This window comes from Humulus lupulus, chromosome 5, assembly GCF_963169125.1.
Source record: "Humulus lupulus chromosome 5, drHumLupu1.1, whole genome shotgun sequence".
In the NCBI taxonomy this organism is placed as follows: Eukaryota; Viridiplantae; Streptophyta; class Magnoliopsida; order Rosales; family Cannabaceae; genus Humulus; species Humulus lupulus.
This window is the reverse complement of record NC_084797.1, coordinates 126,969,620-126,991,419: the sequence shown is the minus strand read 5'-3', so window position 1 is coordinate 126,991,419 and position 21,800 is coordinate 126,969,620. Positions and strand designations below refer to the sequence as shown.

At 44.0% G+C, this 21,800-nt stretch overlaps 1 protein-coding gene across 1 annotated transcript; it reads left to right on the top strand.

The window, feature by feature from the left end:
* Positions 1–2,875: 2,875 nt before the first annotated feature.
* On the top strand, positions 2,876–21,506 carry LOC133777639 (uncharacterized). Its single transcript, XM_062217325.1, has 7 exons — positions 2,876–2,920; positions 3,025–3,078; positions 3,828–3,914; positions 5,088–5,186; positions 20,295–20,369; positions 20,586–20,666; positions 21,029–21,506. The coding sequence occupies exons 2-7, from the start codon at positions 3,076–3,078 to the stop codon at positions 21,035–21,037; spliced, it is 354 nt and encodes a 117-aa protein (XP_062073309.1). The 5' UTR covers positions 2,876–2,920; positions 3,025–3,075; the 3' UTR covers positions 21,038–21,506.
* The last annotated feature ends 294 nt before the right edge of the window (positions 21,507–21,800 follow it).

Below are 21,800 nucleotides of genomic sequence, written 5' to 3'. Positions count from 1 at the left end.
GAGTGACCAAGGCTCACGTTTTACTCAAGGGGAAACCCACATAATGGCCGATCGGGTATGTTGAAGAAGAGGTATACTTGGGCTTGAACAAGGTGAGAAGGAGGAGGAGAGTATACCTCGGACCACCTTGGTCCGAGGAGAATATGTTGAAGTCCGATCGGGCTTTGGTTGAAAAGGAGAGGCTCGGACCATTTTTGGTCCGAGGAGAATGGAACTATGTCCGATCGGACATACTCATAAGAGAGGTACCTTGGACCACCTTGGTCTAAGGAGATGATATGTAAAAGGTGGCTCGGACCACCTTGGTCCGAGGAGAAGAGTCCAAGGTCCGATCGGACCTTGGTTGAACGAAGAAAGGCTCGGACCATGTTGGTCCGAGGAGAAGAAAGTTGTGTCCGATCGGACATGATGCTTATGGGGTGCTTTGGACCATTTTGGTCCGAGGAGAGGAGAATTGTGCCCGATCGAACAAGATGCCTATGGGAGTGCCTTGAACCATCTTGCTCCGAGGAGATGGCAAGAAGAGATGGCTTGGACCACCTTGGTCCGAGGAGAAGAGTGCAAGGTCCGATCGGACCTTGACTAGAGGAGCCAAAGAGGGTGGTTTGAACCACCTTAAGCCAAAGAAGAAGGCTATTGTGTCCGATCGGACACAATGAAGGGATATACCTCGAATTTGCCCGAGGTAAGAAGCAAAGTAAGTATCCTCGGACCACCTTGGTCCGAGGAGAGCCATGCACATACCACCTTTGACCCACGAAAAGCTTGAAGAGTAATCAACATGCATGAGAGATTACGTCAAACTGCCCGAAACAACTTCAGTGAGAATTGGTCTAAGCATCCGGGAATCTCTCACTCTTCACTTGAATGTAGGGATCAGTTGTATTTTAAACATTTATTTTGTAATATAAATATTAGGTAAATAATGAAATATCCCTATCGAAAGGGGATATCAGTTGAGAATCCCAGGTCTATAAATAGAGAGTTGGGAGGATCGTAAGGGGACTTTTGGGCAAAATTAAGAGTGAACCTGTGTTCTAGAGAGAGAAAGTGTTTTTCCCTGAGAGAACCCTTTTTTGTATTCTGGAATATTTTGCACTGAAGAAACTCAGTTGACACGGTTCATCTGATCTTGAGTGTGAATACAGTAATAAAATCTCTAAGTGGATTAGGCTATTACCGATTATCGGGGCTGAACCACTATAAAATCTCGTGTTATTTACTTTCATTGATAAAAACTGTCTGTTTTCATTTATAATTCTCTTGAAGGCTTGTCGTAGTTGACGTTCTTACGTCGTTGGCTAAATTCACAGTCAACATCTGCAATCTACTTCGTCGGAGGCGAAAGAGTGATCGAGAAGCTGTCTCTGAGGATGACTGCCTGCGAGCTATAAGTAAACTAAAGGTACTCACTTGGACCAAAAGGAAAAGCTCATTAAATACAACGACTTTGTTCACAAGGAACTTGTATTGTTTTCTTTGGCTGATCTACAAAGGTCCATTCCTTCAATGGTTAATTAAATGTCTACTCTATTTGCTAGCTATTTAGACACCAGGGAATAGTATTTAGAATGCTGCTGTACCTGTAGGTTCAGGAACTTGTATTGTTTTCTTTCACTAAATCCTAAATTAGTAGGTAATGAGGCTGAAAGTTAATTGCTTTTTTTAGTGGAAGATGGAATAGTAGGTACATTTTTTAGCTTACCTTATAAATATTATTTCTACTCATTTTTTGTTTGTTATCAATGTTTATACTTTCTGATTCACTATAAATAGTAACATGTCTTGTAAAATTGAATATGCAGTATAGAAAAGGTGGAAAGGATTTGGACTAGAAGCTTCTGCAGCAATACCTGCTAGGCTGTGTGTTTTGCTTTAATGGGCATTGGCAGCTCATTTCATGCTCAAGAAACTGCTGTGAGTGGGCAATTGGAGAGTTGAGTGTGGTAACTACTGTTCTTTTCCTGTCTACTGTTTCTTCACTGATTTAAGCATTTTTCTTCCTATAATCTTTTTCTTCTTTTGTCTTGTTTTTTTTTCCATTTATCTTGCATAAACTTCATGTTATGATAAATGGCAGCGTAAGTAATATCTCATTCAATGGAAGTCTTAAAGGCAGTGCTAATATAACAATAAAAATTTCTCTATAAGCCCTGCTAATTTAAAATTGTATTTGTCCTCTGTTTTTGCTAGTCTACTTAGTTTTGTTGCAGCTTTGTTTTCAGCTTCTGGAATGCGTCTTAGAATGCTATCCCAATGAGGTTGCTTCCTTGGTATTCTTTCCAAACTCACTCTCAAATTAGTTGCTGGATTTTTATTGTTCTATTTTCCATTTTATCACTTGTTCTCAACTGATTTGTAATTTGAATGTCATTGTTTATACCAATAGTTTATTGTAAAATTACAAGTTGTTTTCATTCATTTCATATTTCAGCTAGATGCTTACATTCCTTCAACATAATGATTTTAGAGTTTATTCTTTGTGTTCCTTTTCTCTTTATAACTCTGGTCAAATAGATGTCAATAGAACAAAGAATTCCCTGATAATTCTTTTTCTCTTAACATATTCATCCTTTTTTCGTTATTTTTTCCCCATTTTCTCTCTTAATTTTTTTTTGGCGTTATTAAAGATGAACTCCTTCTATATGGAATCTGTGAAGCTGTTGATGGAGAGAAGGATCCTCATTGCTTGTTGCTAGCATTTGACATCATTCGTGCACTGATTCAACTATTTTCAGATCCTAATGGGCCGCTAGAAAATTTTTCTGGAGAGCTTTTTGAAACTTTGAGCAGTTACTTTCCCATTCATTTTACTCATGAATGCAAACCTTACCCTCACTATACATGCGAATTTATTAATTATTTATTGAAAAAAAATTCTAAGCAAGCTTTTCCCTTTTGGTTTGCTTTTGTTTCTTTGGTTAGTATTCAGATCATGCAATGAATGCTATCATTGATTATGAAGTGCTATCCTTTTTGTTTTTGTACTTCTTTTCACGTGTTTTTCTTCTTAACGTTATCCAGCCAAAAGGAGAGGACACTGATGTCAAAAGAGATGATCTTGCAAGGGCTCTAATGGTATGCCGTAATTGAATGTGATGCTCCATTATTATAGTATTTGTAGGTGTTGAATTTATCTATGCTCTTTGTTATGGTCTTCCAGTTACCAAACTTTATCATTCTAACAATGGAGCACTTGTAATGCCCATGGTAACCATGCCGTAATTGGCATAAAGCACTTGTAAATTTCATGGTCTAGTCTATCACATAAAATGGAAAATTATCTTTCATTTTTTTTTGGCATTCTCTCATATGCTTGAATTATAAATCATTCCTTAATATTTACACATATAGTTCTATGGAATATTTTTGCATGACTAGATTATCTTTATTAAGTTATTCTAATTTGTTCTTGATGTGATTTCCCCCTTTCATGTTTCCAATTAGTGGTTTTCTCTATCTGGATTCCTATTGCAATATTATTCCTTAGTTTAGCATATGGGCACTGCCTTAGGGAAGATAAAGTATATATGTGTATATATATGTATTTATATTGGAATTGGTGAGCACAATAAGAAATTTAATAGAAGTAGAAAACTGTTACAAGATGCATAGGTATTTCTCGTGAAGATGACTTATGAGTGTTTTTAATCAATTGAGTAATTTCTCTTTGGTGCTTGAACCAAATTTATCATAATTTTTATTTTTTGATGATTTGAGCCTTGAGACAAGCTGGGAGGAGCACTTTTATACTTGCCATAAATTACAAGGGTTGTAAGAGCACGTTTATACAAATAACCAAATTGTACTATTTTTTTGTTATGTAGGTAGCTTTCTCATCAGCACCTCTTCTTGAGCCATATGTCATTCCCTTGCTTCTTGAAAAACTCTCTTCTTCTCTGCCATCATCAAAGGTTGGTGCCATCACAAAGAATTTATATGATTACATAGGCAACAAAATTAATTTTTTTGTTGTAGAAAGTATATTTGTATCAATTTTCATGCTTACTCTTTATGTATTTTCTTGAATTCCTGAATGAATTGTATTTTCTTTAACACATTGCTTCATCCTTCCTAGTAGTACACATTGCTGCTCTGTTAAGTCCAGACCTCATTTGATGCACTTGCTGTTTTTTTTTAATGTTACATTTGAAGTCTGTTAAAATAGTTAAGATAAAAGTGTGTTGGCTTGGTGTGATTATGTGTAAATTTCCCTGTCAATTTACTTCAGGAACTTTCATATCTTATAAAAATTATCTATACATATGCATACACACTTTCAAAACTTGCAAGCTTACTGGTACACATTATGCATTTTGGCCACTTTACAGTAAGTTAAAGTCACAAATTCTTGTTGCAGAGCTTGGTGATTTGTCATTTATTACAACTATTTTTTTCTAGTTTTGTTGATTAATGACTTTCATAGTTTCTTCTTTGGTTTTGTAAGATTTCTTGCTGAATTATGATTGATTTGGAATTTCCAATCAATGTGTTTTATGTTTGTTTCATGACTGTTCTTTGGGTGGCCATTATTTCTATCGCAATGGTGGTTTCATGCCATTTTATTGAATTATGATATTTGCCTGACAATGTCTTCTTCTTTTTGAATGTTTACAAGTAAAATGTGCTAGAATCATGTATGTTTCTTTTACTTATTATTATAATTTTTTTTGCCTTTTTTATTTATTTGTTTGTTCTTTACTTGTGGTTTAATAATATAGATTTGTGCTCGGTTTTAATATCTCTATAGTTCATTCTAGTTAACTAGGAGAAGTGGTATTAGTGATGTGACTCCATGTATTTTGGTATTGTGAAGTAGAACAAGTCAATATTTACAGTAAGTTAAAGTCACTAATTCTTATTGCAGAGCTAAAACAATGACATTATTTTGGACCTTTATAGTCTGTTTAATAAAGTATGTAATTTTCTGTTCAGTGATCCTCCCCCCTCCAAAAAAATAGAACTCTGAATGAATAAAGTCTATCTAGTCAACTTATTTGGTTTAAGTGTGAAAGTGTATATGTTAGTATTAATTTTTTTTTTATTTTTATCAATGCTTTATTTGTGCTATTTATTTTCTCTTACAGCTTGGTGGAGGTTATCTATTTGGGTTGCCTTTGGGGTTTGTTACTGATTCTATTGGTGCAACAATTGGTACTACAGCTGCATTTATTCTTGGTAGAACAGTGAGTATTGTAGACCATAGTTTTCTTTAAGGATAATTAATTTTTTAATTTTCTTTAACTAGATTTAAGATGCTTGCAAGTTGAAAGTGCTTGTCATATATTAGACCATATTTTTCCTCATTTATTGTGTTTAGTTTTAATATTTGATTATAGATGCTTGCCTTATATTGAGCTCTAATTTCAGAAAATAAGAGAACTTCACTGGTTCTATAGCAGGATTTTACATGACCAAACCAATGTTTGATTAGCTTAATGGTCCATTGATTGTGAAGAAAACATAAAAACTAAATTCTTCTTTTGCTCATTTTGGATATAGCATGCTCTCTTTTATGTTAGTAGACTTCCAAATCTTTGAAGTTAGAACCTTCTTTGTTTACTCTATGCAAGTAGGATATGATCTTCTGATCCAAACCAATAGTAATTCAATCTAGAAGTTAGTAGTACCAAACTAGTTTTTTAAGCTGTTGGTCTCGACAGAGTTGTTAATTAGTTGTGGTGCTTAAGTATAGATGACTGTTTGATCTTATATGTGTTCCAAGTTATGGTTGTTGTGGTGGTATTGTTTTTGTACCAGTGGCAGTAAGGAGTTATTTAAATATTTATAACTTGATTAGTGTGCATTAATATAATTAGGGGTGTGCATAACATGGTTCTCTTGTTCTGTTTTGATAAATGTTCCTTGCATATTAAACTACACATTGTGGAATGTGTCCAGTATATAATATAAAATATTCAAAAGCAGCATGCTCAAGTGGTAGATTAAGTAAATCTTGCTGTCTAGGTTATGGAATCTCATTAATTATAAATTAAAGTTGTTACTATGTCAAAGGAATTAAAATACACATTGTGGAATGTGTGTTCAGTATATAATATAAAATATATGCTTAAGTGGCAGGTTAAGTGTGAGTAAGGGCGTAGTAATTTTTTTTCTTATGTGTATTGTTTAGGCTCCTCCAGTTTATCTACCAAAAAGGAACTTGCCTCCACCTCCTGCATATGTGATGAACAACCTGGTGACTGAAACCAATATGTATCAACACTATCCACCCCAGAAATTGATATGCTCTGTTATGTTTGGTTCTTGTGGGCTTCTTACTTAGGGATAGCTCAAAAGTGTTCTTCTTCTTTGTATTTTTTTATCTGAAAGCATGCTGTATAAACTTTATTGCATGGTCCTCTCTTGATGATGCCTTGTCTTCTATTTTTATATGTATTTTTTCGTTGTAACAAAAGCTGTCTTTGAGTTGTTACTTGAGTCACTGCCATGTGCATCTTGTTCAATACATTCAGTGACTTAAAGGTATGTCCTTGTTTGACTTCAGTTGATTAGTGAATAATATTGTAAAGTTTGGCAAAAATGCAGATTGATACTGTTGACGCGGTTCTTCGGCAACAGATAATTAAGAGAAGAAGAGAAAGAGATTAGTACTAAAAGTAGAACCGTCACAGATAGGAAATCTTTGGGGAAAGAACTAGGTGACTCGAGACACGTTTTTAAGTGGTTCGAAGGTTAAAATCCTTCTACTCCACTAGTCAATATTATTGATATTCTCTGGGTAATTGGTTTACAAAGTATATAGTTCTTCAAAGACTATTTTTTCCAACCCCTATCAACTCCCCGGGTCTCCATATTTATAGGAGAAGGCACCTGGAAGTTGGTAGGGAGGTCATCCCGTGACCTTACCATTTGTCATATCAAGTCTGTGATATTCATGATTAATTCCTAAACCTGACACACAAGTGTGGTCTAATCAGTATGGAAGGAGATAATGGGCCGCACGGCCCAACCCGTCCGTGGGTGTCTGAATACGCACGTTCCTGCTGCGTGTCCGAGAAGTCAGGGGGATATCGGACACGTGATGGCAGGAATATGCACGTTTATCTTGCATGTTGACTTCCCATAGGGTCGGAGCTTCCTGAGAAGCTCGCTACCGGAGCAGTTCATAACCCGAGCTTATCCGTCCGATGTTATTCCCAGCTCCTGGGGCAACAAGTGCGAGCTGGAAACAGGACCCCCTCGAGCTAGAAAGGGCCCGTCCTGGAAATAGAGCCTCCGGCCTGTGGGAGCCTCGGACTAAATCATGTTTAGTCCGAGGCTCGTCCTGCTAAACAGCCCGTGGGAAAACCAGGGCGTACATCTGCCCCCAAGCTCCTGCTCGTGGTCTATGACGTCAGATATGGGAGACCATAGTAGGGGCTTTTAGACTTCCCCCACAACCCTTCGTATTCCATGCTTTTCGCAGGCGTCTGATACGTGGAACGCCGTGGGTGGCGACGGTACACTCTACGAGAACCGCATTAAATGGCCTAGCCTACTGTCCAGCCGTCGTTTCACATTTCGAGTGGAGGGTCTCCCAAGAGACTTTTACACGTGATCCTTCCCTTGTATAAAAAGGGGGTGGTCATCCCACGCACAGGCCACCTTACCATTCAAAATCTCTCAAATTTCCTTCTTTTCTCTTTGACCTTCCGAAGAACGAAACCCTCATTTCCATTGCTCTCATCTTCTCCGTTCACGAAGCTCAAGCGTACGAGTTCCTTCAAAGCCTTGGAGGCCACTGTACCAACGAAGCTCCTACCAGCGCAGCAACCTCGCTCACCATCTAACCATATACTGTAAGTCTTCTGTCCCTGTTTATTTTTTGAAAGCATGCCACTGTAGCTTAGGTAAAATTTTTTACTGTAGCCACATGCAGAGGTTTTCTGGGTCGCGCGGATATGGAGGGTGACAGCCCTTCTTAGATTAGGGCACACTTGCCATGGGACCTCGTCTTAGAATATGGGTTCCATGGTTCTCCCTTAGGAACAATTTCTGGGTAGGACCCTTAGGAATTTTGGGTGCAAAAACCGGGTAGCTTAGGGAATACGCCTCAAAAGCAGTTTTGCCACGCCTTGCCTGTTGAAACTTTCCCCCCAAGGCAATTTTTTACTCTGAGTCCTCTGACACACGAATTCTGAGTAATCTGGGATCTGTTGAGGGCATTGGCGCGTGTTCCTTGGGACGCGTGGCACCACTCTCCATGGGCTGGGCTTACCCCAGCTCGTGTACTTAATATTTGCTTCATTCTCCTGCTTGGGTCGCCTTTTCTAAAGTGTTTTCTTTTGTTCGATAGGCGACCAGATGGCTCCAAAGAGAAATCTGCCACAGAAGATCGTGGGAAGTTCATCTTCCCAGCGGGATAAAGGAAAGGCGGTGGTGCCCAGCTCGCCAATTCCTCACTTTGGGCCGGTGGTGGAGAAGCAAGCCGAGGTGGCCCCTGACGCGTTTTTCGAGGCGGAGAGAATTGTCTCGAAGATAACCGACCAGGCAAAGATCACCAAAATCTTCCTCAACCACAACATTCCCCTGGGGATGGCCTCCGTGATCGCCCGACCTACTGCGGATGGGGAGCGGAGCTGCACGCCGCTCGACGAGTCGTTCGCGGCCTGGAGCGGTGAACACTTCAAGGCAGGGGCCTTCCTCCCCCTGGACCAGTATTTTGCTGATTTTTTGAACTATGTGGGGTTGGCCCCATTTCAGCTCCCCCCCAACTCATACCGTCTGCTGGCGGGATTGAGGTATTTGTTCCAAAAGCATGAGTGGGAGGTCCCCACTCCGGCTGATATTCTATATTTCTTTTGCCTTAAAGCCAGCCCGGACCAGCGGGGGCGAGGCGACGGGTTCTATTATTTAACCCGCTTCCCTAACACAGCAGCAATCATCGAGCTGCCGAGCCATCCAAACGACTTCAAAGACCAGTTTTTCATGTCAACTGGGTTCCGCAATTGCGACCATCACTACTTCAACCGTCCTCGTAAGTGATCCTTGATTTAGTTCGCCTTTTAAAGGTTATCTTGTTTTAGCTCCTCCCTTATTCCACTTCTGAATTCAACCAACCTTGCAGCCATCTACGCGAGGACCGAAAAGTCTGTGACCCTCGGGGGTCAATACGATACACTGGCGAACTTGCCCCCCAGTGAGAAAGACTACCGCGCGCTCGTGACGGACGAGACGATGGTATTCTGCAAGCTGATTTTCCCAAATCAGACTTTGAATTTGAAAAGGCCCCGGGGGCCTCCCCCAGCTCGCGACAACAGACCAATCGTCGCGGAGGAGGTCGCAGACGACGAAGGCGAGGAGGAAGGTGAAGAAGTTCCTCTCGTGATGAACAGGAAGAGGACCTTGGAGGTCACCCAGGGTATGGGCGAGGAGAGGGTCCAATCCAGAGCAGCCGCGGGTCCTTCCGGCCAAGGTAACCCATTACTTGTTTAAGAATGTTGATAGGGCCACTACAGACCCCCGGCTGGTTAGGTTCAACCCTAGGAAGCTCGTCCATCGTCACCCAAGGAATCCGGACCTGGACACGCTCTTGCTTCACTGCGTTGACCAGCTCGTGCTGGACAACCAAGAGAGTCGGCCTAAGGGTACCGTAGTAGTAGATAATACCCTAGCCTTTAGGTCGGTCCTTTTTGAGGAGTACGGGACCAACTTGCGCACGTGGCCTGCGCTCCAGGGGGGCATCTATGCTCCGGGGATTAGGCAGTACGTAGGAGAGTCCAGTCCTGAGTCAGAGCCGGACCTAGAACCTGCAACAGATCGCGAGATAATCGTCTTAGGCTCCTCCAGCTCGGGGGGTAGGGCTCCCTTAGTATTTGCTTACTTATTGCCTTTGAAACTTTGGTCTCTATTTCTGCATGATTGCAACCATGTTTTTTGTTCTTAGCAGAAGAGATGTCTCAGCCCGGAAATAGTCTGCGGGGCGTTGTGTTCGGTGGGAACCCCCCAGCAGGGCCGAGGTTAAAGAGGCTCCGCGAGTCCAAGAGCTCGGCTGGGGCCTCCACCAAATCCCCGGCTAAGGAGAAGGAGAAAGCCCCGCCATCCCAGGTCGCGGGGGCGATCCTCCCTGTTGCCAGGACAGGGCTCATGCACCCGCCACCCCAACGATCTCCATTAGCCGCACAGGACGGGGTAATAGAGGTCGGGAATCTGGCCGCGGCAGCCCCGGATGTGCATATCCCGGTCGACCCCCGGGCTCTGGAGAAGATGCCCGAAGCATTCCGGGGTACGGTGTATGAGTCGGTTAGCTACGCCGTCAGCCATTTCTACAATATCAGGGAGAAGAAGCTCCGGGCCATCGAAACAACGAGCCTGGTCCGAGTTATAGAGTCTGCGGTGGACATGACCTTAACGGTAAAGTGCCCCCTTCTTTTGAGGCTTTAACACTCACACGCCGCCTTTTTCCTTCCAGTTTGTTAATTTAACATTTCTTTCTTGCAGGGCATTGCTGCCGCATACAGAGGCATTGCCAGGACCAAGGCCCAGCTCGAGGGTTTGGAAGCTGAGCGCCAGACCGCCCTCCAGGAGTCTCAGGAGGCGAGAGCCGCGCTGGCAGCCTCTAAAGCCGAGCTAGAGAAGATCCGCTCCGAGAACCAAGAGCTTAAAAACTCCCTGGCCGCATCGCGGACAGATCTTGAGGCAGCGAAGACCGAGGCCCAGGCCGCCCTGGAAGCCGAGCGGGTCGTCTCGGAGCAGTCCTTACAAGACCTGTTCTATCACTGCTGGTCCCACAATCCGGACGCGGACTTTTCTTTCATGCCGTCGGACCTCTGGGCGTTCTTGTTGCCACAGCTCCAAGCCCGCTTATATAAGGAGGTTCCTCCATCGGAGACTGGAGAGGCCTCTGTTGCGGCGGAGCAGGATGAGACCGCGACCTCCAAAGGGCCAACTGATGGGGCTTAGGATATTTCTCTTTTAAGTATTTTGAACTCTCTTTCTATTGTAATTCTCTTTTTTATGTGAGGCGTTTCCACCTCGAGACAATTTGCTCAGCCAGTTTGACATATATATATTTTTATGCATTTGGTTACAATTCATCTCTTTATTTTTAAGAACTTAGTTCGAGTTAACTTTATCCGTATCCCGGGCTCTTTAGAGAAGGGCCACGATCTATGAATTTTAGTTAACTTCTAAGTTTTCTGACCTGGTTAAGACCAGGAACTTATTTTGAAAAACTTAGTTCGCGTCAACTTTTATCCGTATCCCGGGCTCTTTAAAGAAGAACCACGGTCAACAAATTTTAGTTAACTTCTAAGTTTTGTGACCTGGTTAAGACCAGGAACTTATTTTGAAAAACTTAGTTCGCGTCAACTTTTATCCGTATCCCGAGCTCTTTAAAGAAGAACCACGGTCAACAAATTTTAGTTAACTTCTAAGTTTTGTGACCTGGTTAAGACCAGGAACTTATTTTGAAAAACTTAGTTCGCGTCAACTTTTATCCGTATCCCGGGCTCTTTAAAGAAGAACCACGGTCAACAAATTTTAGTTAACTTCTAAGTTTTCTGACCTGGTTAAGACCAGGAACTTATTTTGAAAAACTTAGTTCGCGTCAACTTTTATCCGTATCCCGGGCTCTTTAAAGAAGAACCACGGTCAACAAATTTTAGTTAACTTCTAAGTTTTCTGACCTGGTTAAGACCAGGAACTTATTTTGAAAAACTTAGTTCGCGTCAACTTTTATCCGTATCCCGGGCTCTTTAAAGAAGAACCACGGTCAACAAATTTTAGTTAACTTCTAAGTTTTGTGACCTGGTTAAGACCAGGAACTTATTTTGAAAAACTTAGTTCGCATCAACTTTTATCCGTATCCCGGGCTCTTTAAAGAAGAACCACGGTCAACAAATTTTAGTTAACTTCTAAGTTTTCTGACCTGGTTAAGACCAGGATAAGACTTAGTTTGTGATAACTTCTAAGTCGTTAAGGAGACCTGGTTATATCCAGGTACCATATGCCCCCCAAGTAACTGGGAAAGGGTCTTTCGTGGTTACTTTAAAATTACACTTGCAAATAACGAGAAACACTTGATTTTTATTTATGCATGGAATGCGACCTTCTAGGCCTTACAAATGGCTCATTGATAGTATTTCTTTAGGTGGATAGCATTCCAAGTCCGCGGGACCGCCCCTCCACCAAGTCGAGCTAACTTATAAGTTCCCTCTTTGATGACTTCGATGACCTGGTATGGTCCTTCCCAGCTTGGTCCCAAAACCCCATCTTTGGGATCTTTCGCGGCCAGGAAAACTCTCCTCAAGACCAAATCACCGACACTAAAGGCACGTCTTTTGACCTTAGTGTTGAAGTAGCGAGTGATTTTCTGTTGATAATGGGCGAGCTGGAGTTGTGAATCCTCTCGCCTTTCATCCACTAAGTCTAAGGAGTGGCATAGGAGCTCGTGGTTCCCGTCTTGGTCGTAGGACCGGACCCTGTGTGACAGGACCTTCACCTCCACGGGGAGGACTGCTTCACTTCCAAAGGTTAGGGAGAAAGGAGTGTGACCCGTGGGAGTCCGATGTGTGGTCCTATAGGCCCACAGAACTTGGGGGAGCTGTTCTGGCCAGATCCCCTTTGCCTCATCTAGCCTCTTCTTGAGGCTTGCCTTCAGAGTTTTATTGACAGCCTCGACCTGGCCGTTCGCCTGGGGATAGGCCACGGACGAGAAGCTTTTCACAATTCCGTGCCTCTCGCAAAATTCGGCGAACAGATCGCTGTCAAATTGAGTACCATTGTCGGAGATGATCTTTTTAGGTAGGCCAAATCGACATACGATGCTTTTAACCACGAAGTCTAGCACCTTTTTCGATGTTATTGTTGCCAACGGTTCTGCTTCGGCCCACTTGGTGAAGTAGTCAATGGCTAACACGGCGTAACGGACCCCGCCCTTTCCGGTGGGCAGGGCGCCTATTAGATCTATCCCCCAAGCTGCGAAGGGCCAAGGAGGCGAAATCATTTTTAGCTCGTTCGGAAGAGCTCGGGCAACCGCAGCGAACCGTAGACACTTGTCGCACTTTCTTACATATGAGATCGAGTCTTTGGACAGAGTCGGCCAGTAATAACCTTGCCAGAGGATCTTCAAGGCCAGGCTTTGCCCCCCAGCGTGATCTCCGCAGAATCCGTCATGAACTTCTTGCAGGATGGCCTTCGCTTCACTTGGAAGAACGCACCGGAGGAGAGGTAAGGAATGCCCACGTCGGTACAACACCCCCTCGACTAGCGCATACCTCGGAGCTTGATAAAGGACTCGTCGTGCATCGTTACGCCCTTCGGGTAACTTGCCCTCGACGAGGTACTCAATAATGGGAGTCATCCAGGTCGGCCTGATGTCGATCATTTCAATATCCGCCTGACCTTCTTCTATGCTAGGTTTCTTCAAGAACTCAACTGGCACCAACCCCAGGGTTTCTGTCTCTCCCGAGGTGGCGAGCTTGACGAGAGCATCTGCGTTGGCGTTCTGCTCCCGAGGTATCTGTTCGATCGACCCCCGCCCAAACGCAGACATTTCGGACTTTACCTTTGCCAAATAGGCGGCCATCTTGGGACCCCGCGCCTGATACTCGCCTAGAACCTGATTCACCACGAGCTGGGAGTCGCTGAAGCATTGGACAGAGCTCGCCTTTAGCTCGCTAGCTATCCTAAGTCCAGCTAACAAGGCCTCGTACTCTGCCTCGTTATTAGATGCCTTGAACCCAAACCTTAGCGCCGAGTGGAATCTATGCCCCTCTGGGGATATCAGAATGATTCTGGCCCCGGAGCCGTTCTCGTTAGATGAGCCATCAACGAAGATCTTCCACGACGAACCTGAGGAGGCGAGCTGATGTGAGTCTTCTGATGGGATCTCATGGAATCCCGCACATTCTGCCACGAAGTCGGCCAAGGCTTGACTTTTTATGGTAGTTCGGGGAGTATAGAAAATCTCGAACTGACTGAGTTCGACCGCCCACTTTAGCAAGCGTCCTGAGGCTTCAGGCTTTTGCAAAACCTGCCTTAGAGGCTGATCGGTCATGACGTGTACAGAGTGGGAATGGAAGTATGGCCTGAGTTTTCGCGAGGCCGTGATTAGGCAGAACGCCAGTTTTTCCATCAATGGGTACCTTGACTCAGCTCCGAGGAGTCTCTTGCTGATGTAATAAACCGGTTTCTGAGTCTGGTCCTCTTCTCGCACCAGAACGGCACTAGCTGCGTCCTCAGTTACGGCCATGTAGAGGAAAAGAGGTTCTCCTACCTTGGGCTTTGATAGCACAGGTGGTTCAGCCAGGTGCGTTTTTAGGTCGAGGAATGCGCCTTCGCATTCTACTGTCCATTCGAACTTCTTGTTTCCCCGGAGCAGGTTGTAGAAGGGCAGGCACTTGTCGGTCGATTTGGAAATGAACCGGTTCAGTGCTGCCACTCTTCCTGTGAGGCCTTGGACATCTTTCTGCGACCTGGGGGAAGGAAGCTCGAGAAGTGACCTGATCTTGTCGGGGTTTGCCTCGATTCCTCGGGTATTGACTATGAAACCCAAGAATTTCCCCGATGCGACACCGAAAGTGCACTTCTGAGCATTGAGCCTCATGCCATATTCTCGCAGTATGTTAAAGCATTCTTCCAGATCGGTGACATGGTTGCCGGCAATCTTAGACTTGACAAGCATATCATCAACGTACACTTCCATGTTTTTCCCGATCTGGTCCGCGAACATTCTATTTACCAGCCTTTGGTAGGTAGCTCCGGCGTTCTTCAGACCGAACGGCATGACCTTATAGCAATAGACATTAGTCGGGGTCATGAAGCTGGTATGATCCTGGTCTGCTGGATTCATCGCGATCTGATTGTAGCTCGAGTACGCGTCCATGAAGGACATGAGCTCGTGCCCCGCCGTGGCATCCACAAGTTGATCGATCCTTGGTAATGGAAAGCAATCCTTGGGGCAGGCTTTATTCAGGTCGGAAAAGTCGATACAGGTCCGCCACTTTCCGTTGGGCTTTGGAACTAACACGGGATTGGCAACCCAAACAGGAAATTTGGCTTCGCGGATAAAGCCACATTTTTTGAGCCGAGCCACTTCTTCTTCAAGGGCTTCGGCTCGGGTTGTTCCCAAACGCCTCTGCTTTTGAGACTTGGCAGGGACGCTTTTGTCTAGGTGGAGCGTGTGCATGATTACGCTCGGACTGATCCCTATCATGTCCTCGTGCGACCATGCGAATACGTCCAGGTTCTTCTTCAGAAACGTAGTTAGCTCTGCCTTTCTTCCATCGCATAGGTTCTTTCCGAGCTTAACCGTCCGTGACGGGTTTTGTTCATCGATGTTTACCTCCTCGAGCTCTTCAATAGCTTGGAGCTCGGACCTGTCCTCGCCTACTCGGGGGTCAATGTCCTCGCTTAGGGCGAGCTTTTCGCCTTCGGGAATCCGAGGTTTTTCAATCTCGGGGGCCGCCTTGGGTCCCCGAGATTCCTCTTCGTCCTGAACGGCCATCGTCACCTGCCCGGGTTTAGATTTTCCCTTCATGGAAATGCTGTAGCATTCCTTGGCAGCGAGCTGATCGCCCTTGATATTGAAGATCCCTGTTGGAGTAGGAAATTTCATGGCGAGGTGCCGGACGGAAGTGATAGCCTCGAAAGCAATGAGCGTAGGTCGGCCCAAAATGGCGTTGTAAGCAGCGGAGGAGTCAATGACTACGAATTCGAGTAATTTGGACACTGTTCGGGACTCGTCTCCAAGGGTGATCACTAGCTCAATCGTCCCTATCGCTGCTGATCCTTCTCCTGAAAAACCATACAGCATCATCGAGGTTGCCTTGAGCTCGGAGACGGTCAGACCCATTTTTTCTAAGGTGGACCGGAATAGGAGGTTCACCGAGCTCCCATTGTCTACTAACACTCTCCTTACTCTCCGGTTGGCGAGCTGGACTGCTACGACCAAGGGATCGTTATGAGGGAATTGGACATGGCTTGCGTCTTCCTCCGCGAAGATAATCGGTTGTTTCTCTAATCTTTGTTGTTTTGATTGACGCTGTTCCGGGACGAACTCCACTCCATTGTGGGCCTGCAACTCATTCACATACCTCTTCTGGGCGCCTCTACTCGTGCCAGCCATGTGTGGTCCTCCAGAGATGGTGGAAATCTCTCCCTCGACCACGAGGGGAAGGACGTCCTGATCTACCCGAGGTCCAAGTTGACTGGCTGGGATCTCCGGAGCGGGTTGACTTGTCGGGACCCTGTTCCGCGAGTATTGTGCCAACGGACCTGCTCGGATGAGAGTCTCGATTTCATCTTTGAGGTGCCTGCAGTCGTTGGTATTGTGCCCGACGTCGTTATGAAAACGGCAGAATTTGGAAGCGTCTCTCTTTCCCTTAGGGTGTTTTATTGGCTCCGACCTTTTCCAGGGGACTCACGTAGCGTTGGCCAGGAAAATATTCTCTCTGGTCTGGGTGAGCTCGGTATACGTTGTGAACACGGGCTTGAATTTATCCACGGACTTATTCTTCTTTTGACCGTGCTGGCTGTTTTCACCATTTCCTTTTCTTTTGCCGCCACGGGGCTGGTTACTCTGCGCGACGTCAGGAGTCGCCACTACGATCTCTGTTCCCGCCCCAGTGGGCTTCTCGAGGACCTGGCTGGTCCCTGCGGCTGAAGCTTCAGCTTCTTCCAAGTTTATCCACTCTTGGGCTCTGTTAAGGAATTCACTAACCGAGCTGACCCCCCTCCTTTGAATATCCTTCCACAGATCTCCGCCGACTAGGATCCCGGTCCTCATAGCCATGAGTTTGGAGCTGTCGTCGGCGTCTCTGGCTCGAGCAGTGACATTTGCAAATCTGCTCAAGTAGGCTTTTAGCGTCTCTCCAGGTTGCTGCCTCACGTTAGCTAGGGAGTCGGCCTGGACCCTGGCGGCCTAAGAGGCGCGGAATGCCCTCTTGAAGTCAGCCGAAAAGGTCTTCCAGGAGCTGATTAATTGCCTTTTACTTTGCTTGAACCACTGCCTGGCAGGTCCAGTTATGGTGGAAGGAAAGATCAAGCAACGAAGCTCTGGTCCGATGTTATGAGCCATCATTAGGTTGTTGAACATCCCTAAGTGGTCAGATGGGTCTCCATCCCCGTTGAACTTTGACAAGTGGGGCATACGAAAGCCAGAAGGGTATGCCGTTGCTGCTATATTGGGGGCGAAGAGTTCCATCTCATCCCCTGAATCATATTCGTCTTTTTCTTTTTCCGACAGGAGCTTCTTCATCAGCTCCTCCATCTGAGTTAAGCGCTCTAGGGTTTTCTCCTGAGATCCTGGGTTATTCCGGGGCTGTTCAACAGCTCCGGACCCGTTGTACATATTAGGCGGGTTGTTGCCCCTCCTATCTTGAGATAGGTCATTTGGGGCATTCCCGCCGTTACGTACTTCGGATCGGACCCCAACTGAGCGGGCCTGGTTACCATCCCTAACTCGATCCTCCCTGTGAGAGTTGAGGCGATCTCGAAGGTCGCCTCCCTGGGCAGTATGGTGACTTTGTGCTGAACTCAGTCGCTGGCGCAGGTCTCCTCCCGAAAGATCACTCCGTGCACTGCCGGTCCAGTGACTCCTGCTGGACAGACTCGGAGTGCGTCTTTGGCAGCCATGACCTGATCCTTCCTCCGGCACCCTGCTGCGCCGGGAAGGCCCAGACGATGGCGGGTCTCTCCTACCTATTTCCGTAGGTCGGGACGTCTCGGACGGGCTGAGGAGACGGATATCTGATGGGAGAAGGAGGATGCCTGACCGGAGAGGCGATCCTAGTGCCGTCCGGATGGACTAAATTTGGTGGGGGCCTCTCGGCCCTGCCGTCTTGCTGGTTTCGCGCTGGGCGAGTTGGACGAGGAATTGGACGTTCTTCGGGGACGGGCTGACGTCTCCGGATCTCCTCGGTCCTTCTTTGGGAATTTCCTCGATCTCTTCTGGGCGTCCTCGAGGAAGGCTGAGAGCTAGGGGTTGGCGTCCTAACCGAACGGCTGTACTGCTGCTGTTCGGTCCGAGGCATTTCCCTGAAGTTTGCCTCTTGATGGTTTGGTGAAGGGGTGGAGTAGGCTGTAGGGAGTCTACCCGAACGGCTATGCCTGGACCGATTACTCCGGCGAGACTTAGGAGCCTCGCCTTGCCTCACTCCAACGTTACCGTTGGTTGTGAGAGGGGGTAGTCGACTTAGAATATCCTGGATTTGTTGACCAGCTGCTGCTAACTGGCTCCTCAGCTGAGCATTCTCCATCTCCACCGTAGTGTAATAACATGGATTTGGATTAGGCGGCCGGGGCGCTGAACTACCAGTGTCGTCTTGGCCCGCCGGCTGCTTCCCTGGCCTCTGCTGGACTTCAGGAACTTGCTCATCAGGGAGGGCAACATGGCGTGCCTCCTGCCCATCATGCTGTTCTGTCTCGTTGCCATGTTTGGATCGAGTGGTCACCATAGTTGTATGTTTGTGGTAGTACTAATCGGACTTGCTCTCAATGAAAGCACCAAACTGTTGACGCGGTTCTTCGGCAACAGATAATTAAGAGAAGAAGAGAAAGAGATTAGTACTAAAAGTAGAACCGTCACAGATAGGAAATCTTTGGGGAAAGAACTAGGTGACTCGAGACACGTTTTTAAGTGGTTCGAAGGTTAAAATCCTTCTACTCCACTAGTCAATATTATTGATATTCTCTGGGTAATTGGTTTACAAAGTACATAGTTCTTCAAAGACTATTTTTTCCAACCCCTATCAACTCCCCGGGTCTCCATATTTATAGGAGAAGGCACCTGGAAGTTGGTAGGGAGGTCATCCCGTGACCTTACCATTTGTCATATCAAGTTTGTGATATTCATGATTAATTCCTAAACCTGACACACAAGTGTGGTCTAATCAGTATGGAAGGAGATAATGGGCCGCACGACCCAACCCGTCCGTGGGTGTCTGAATACGCACGTTCCTGCTGCGTGTCCGAGAAGTCAGGGGGATATCGGACACGTGATGGCAGGAATATGCACATTTATCTTGCGTGTTGACTTCCCATAGGGTCGGAGCTTCCTGAGAAGCTCGCTACCGGAGCAGTTCATAACCCGAGCTTATCCGTCCGTGGCCATCGGATGTTATTCCCAGCTCCTGGGGCAACAAGTGCGAGCTGGAAACAGGACCCCCTCGAGCTAGAAAGGGCCTGTCCTGGAAATAGAGCCTCCGGCCTGTGGGAGCCTCGGACTAAATCATGTTTAGTCCGAGGCTCGTCCTGCTAAACAGCCCGTGGGAAAACCAGGGCGTACAAATACCACTAGTAATTTTGCTGACTTTGAACTTCTCTTTTGCAAAAATGCAGACATATGAGTAAATTGAGTCATTATTGTAGCTTTTTTTTAATCAACTTTGGCTGACCTTCAGTTTTGGGCTTTTATTTTGCTTGTTTCTTAGTTTTAGCTCTTGGACTTGGAAATTGTGATAATCAAGCCGTGACCCAATTTTTGTTTAAATCCTTTGATGCTTTCCTCATTTTAATCTAGATTTTAGGATTCTCATCTTTAATAGCTGGACTTTTTTTTTTCTTTTGGAAAAAGTGACATGTTTTATGTTATATTTTGGGGCATGTTATTGTTCAGTTGAAGGTGAAAGGGTTTGAAATACAAAGAGAATTCCCATTACTAATGGAATAGTAGTCTAATTTGTAATTAAGGCCTTTGTATTGCTTCATAATTTACTGTCATATGGGAACAACAACAAAAGGCTGAAAGATTTCATAATTTGTAATTTACTGTCGTAAGATATTCTGGTTGTGTTATGCTTCAATGAACTTTGATTTATAATATAATGGAAGAACTTTATTAGAGGCTGAAATCAGAGACAAGATGATCTGAACCTCATTTGATAAACTAAAGTTAATACATGATTTTTCTGCTTCTTTGGCACAATTATAGACACCATTTTATTATTTTTTCCAATTCGAAATGTTGACTTTATAGATAATAGAATTGAATCTTAGGGGTGACTTGTGATCAACAAGTTGCTTGAAACTGATCTACAAGAGCTGTTGCTCTTCTTTGTGTGTACGAACTTGTGTTGTGTATCTTACAGCTGGTTCAGCAATTGCCTTAGCAATTAACCTGCTCTTTATATGTAGAATGGTGTTTAATGGTACATGCAGTTCTCTTGTCTAAAGTTTTGGTCATTTGTTTCTATGTTTTCTGCCTTTGCAATAGCAATTGAATCTATTATGTGCAAGATTTATAGTTTGCCACCTAATATGTGCCACAGAAAATCTGTTTCTTATTGCAAAGTTTTAATATTGATATTTCTTTCCATGCTTATTTTTGCATGACTAGAGCTAATTTTCAGATTAAGCATGCCCAGCATCTTACACCTGGGACTGCAGACCGGTTTGGTGAACTAGGGATTATTGCTTCAGTACAGGTTCATCACAGCTCTCTGTTGCACTCTAGTAACATACTGTAACATTTAAGGTTGAGTTTTGAATTAAATTTTGGTTTCTGTGTGTGATACTAGATATGCATTTTTTTTTAAGAAACTACATAATTTAACAATGAAGTGTAGATAATCACTACAACAAAGTGAAGTAATTGTCACTTAAGGTTCTTATTTTAATACTTTTCCATAAAACTTGTGTAGAATTTGGAAATATCTTGTCTTGAAAAGAATTTGGATATGAGACTCGGTGTAGTCACCAAAGAAACTAAACCTGGTCTAACTGTAAGTCTTCTATATATCATATTAACTTAAAATCTAGCTTTCTAGAGACTACAGAGATATTGATTACTGCTAAATTATTCATGCTATATTATAGGAAGATGACATGCTATTTAACTGAAACTAATCTAGATTTCTGATGAACACTTAGAATCTTGTGCAACTGGGATATCTAACTGAAACTAATCTAGATTTCTGATGTTTTGACAATACTAAATAACTAAAAGCTTCTGCAGCAATACCTGCTAGGCTGTGTGTTTTGCTTTAATGGGCATTGAGTGTGGTAAATACTATTCTTTTCCTGTGTACTGTGTTATGTTTGTTTCTTGTCATGTTAATGCTCTTGTCTCTTATCATTTGCCCAGGGTTGTTGAGATCATCTGCACTTTGGTCAGAAAATTATCTCCTAATCCTAATAGTGCTGCTATAATGGCCATGGGTGTTAACATCTTGGCAAAGAGATTGAAATGGTAAGCTAATCATAGTTGAGTTGCTCATTTTAGTTTGAAACTTTATGATGTTAAGAATAAGTGTTATACAACAATGCTTATGGTTTAAGACAATTAAAAAAAAAACTGCACTCTATATGTTTTATATATTTCTCTAAAATGGCTGGATCCTTTTTCAAATTGGGGTTCTTGATTGAGTTTCTATCCCATGCTGCCATTGTTGGGTTCATGGGAGGAGCTTCCATTACAATTGCCCTTCAGCAGCTCAAAGGATTGCTTGGCATAAAAAAGAATTTCACAAAGAAGACAGATATTGTCTATGTTTTGCGCTCAGTGTTTAATTCAACCCACCATGTTGTAATATGATTTCTTAAGCCTAAACTAGTAGACTAAATATTGTAATTACATTTGAGTAATTAATATAAATCTATTTATGTTACCTTATTTGGCTTCAACTTTCATATTTGTTTTCCTAGTTTTGTGCAAGTAAAAAAAGATTATGTTTCTCTAAGCTAATATAACACATGTGTTATACTAAAGTGTAGTATAACATAAATAATGTGTTATACTAAAGTGTAGTATAACAAAAAAAATGTGTTATACTAAAGTATAGTATAACACAAAAAATGTGTTATACTAAAGTGTAGTATAATACAAAAAAAAATGTTATACTAAAGTGTAGTATAAC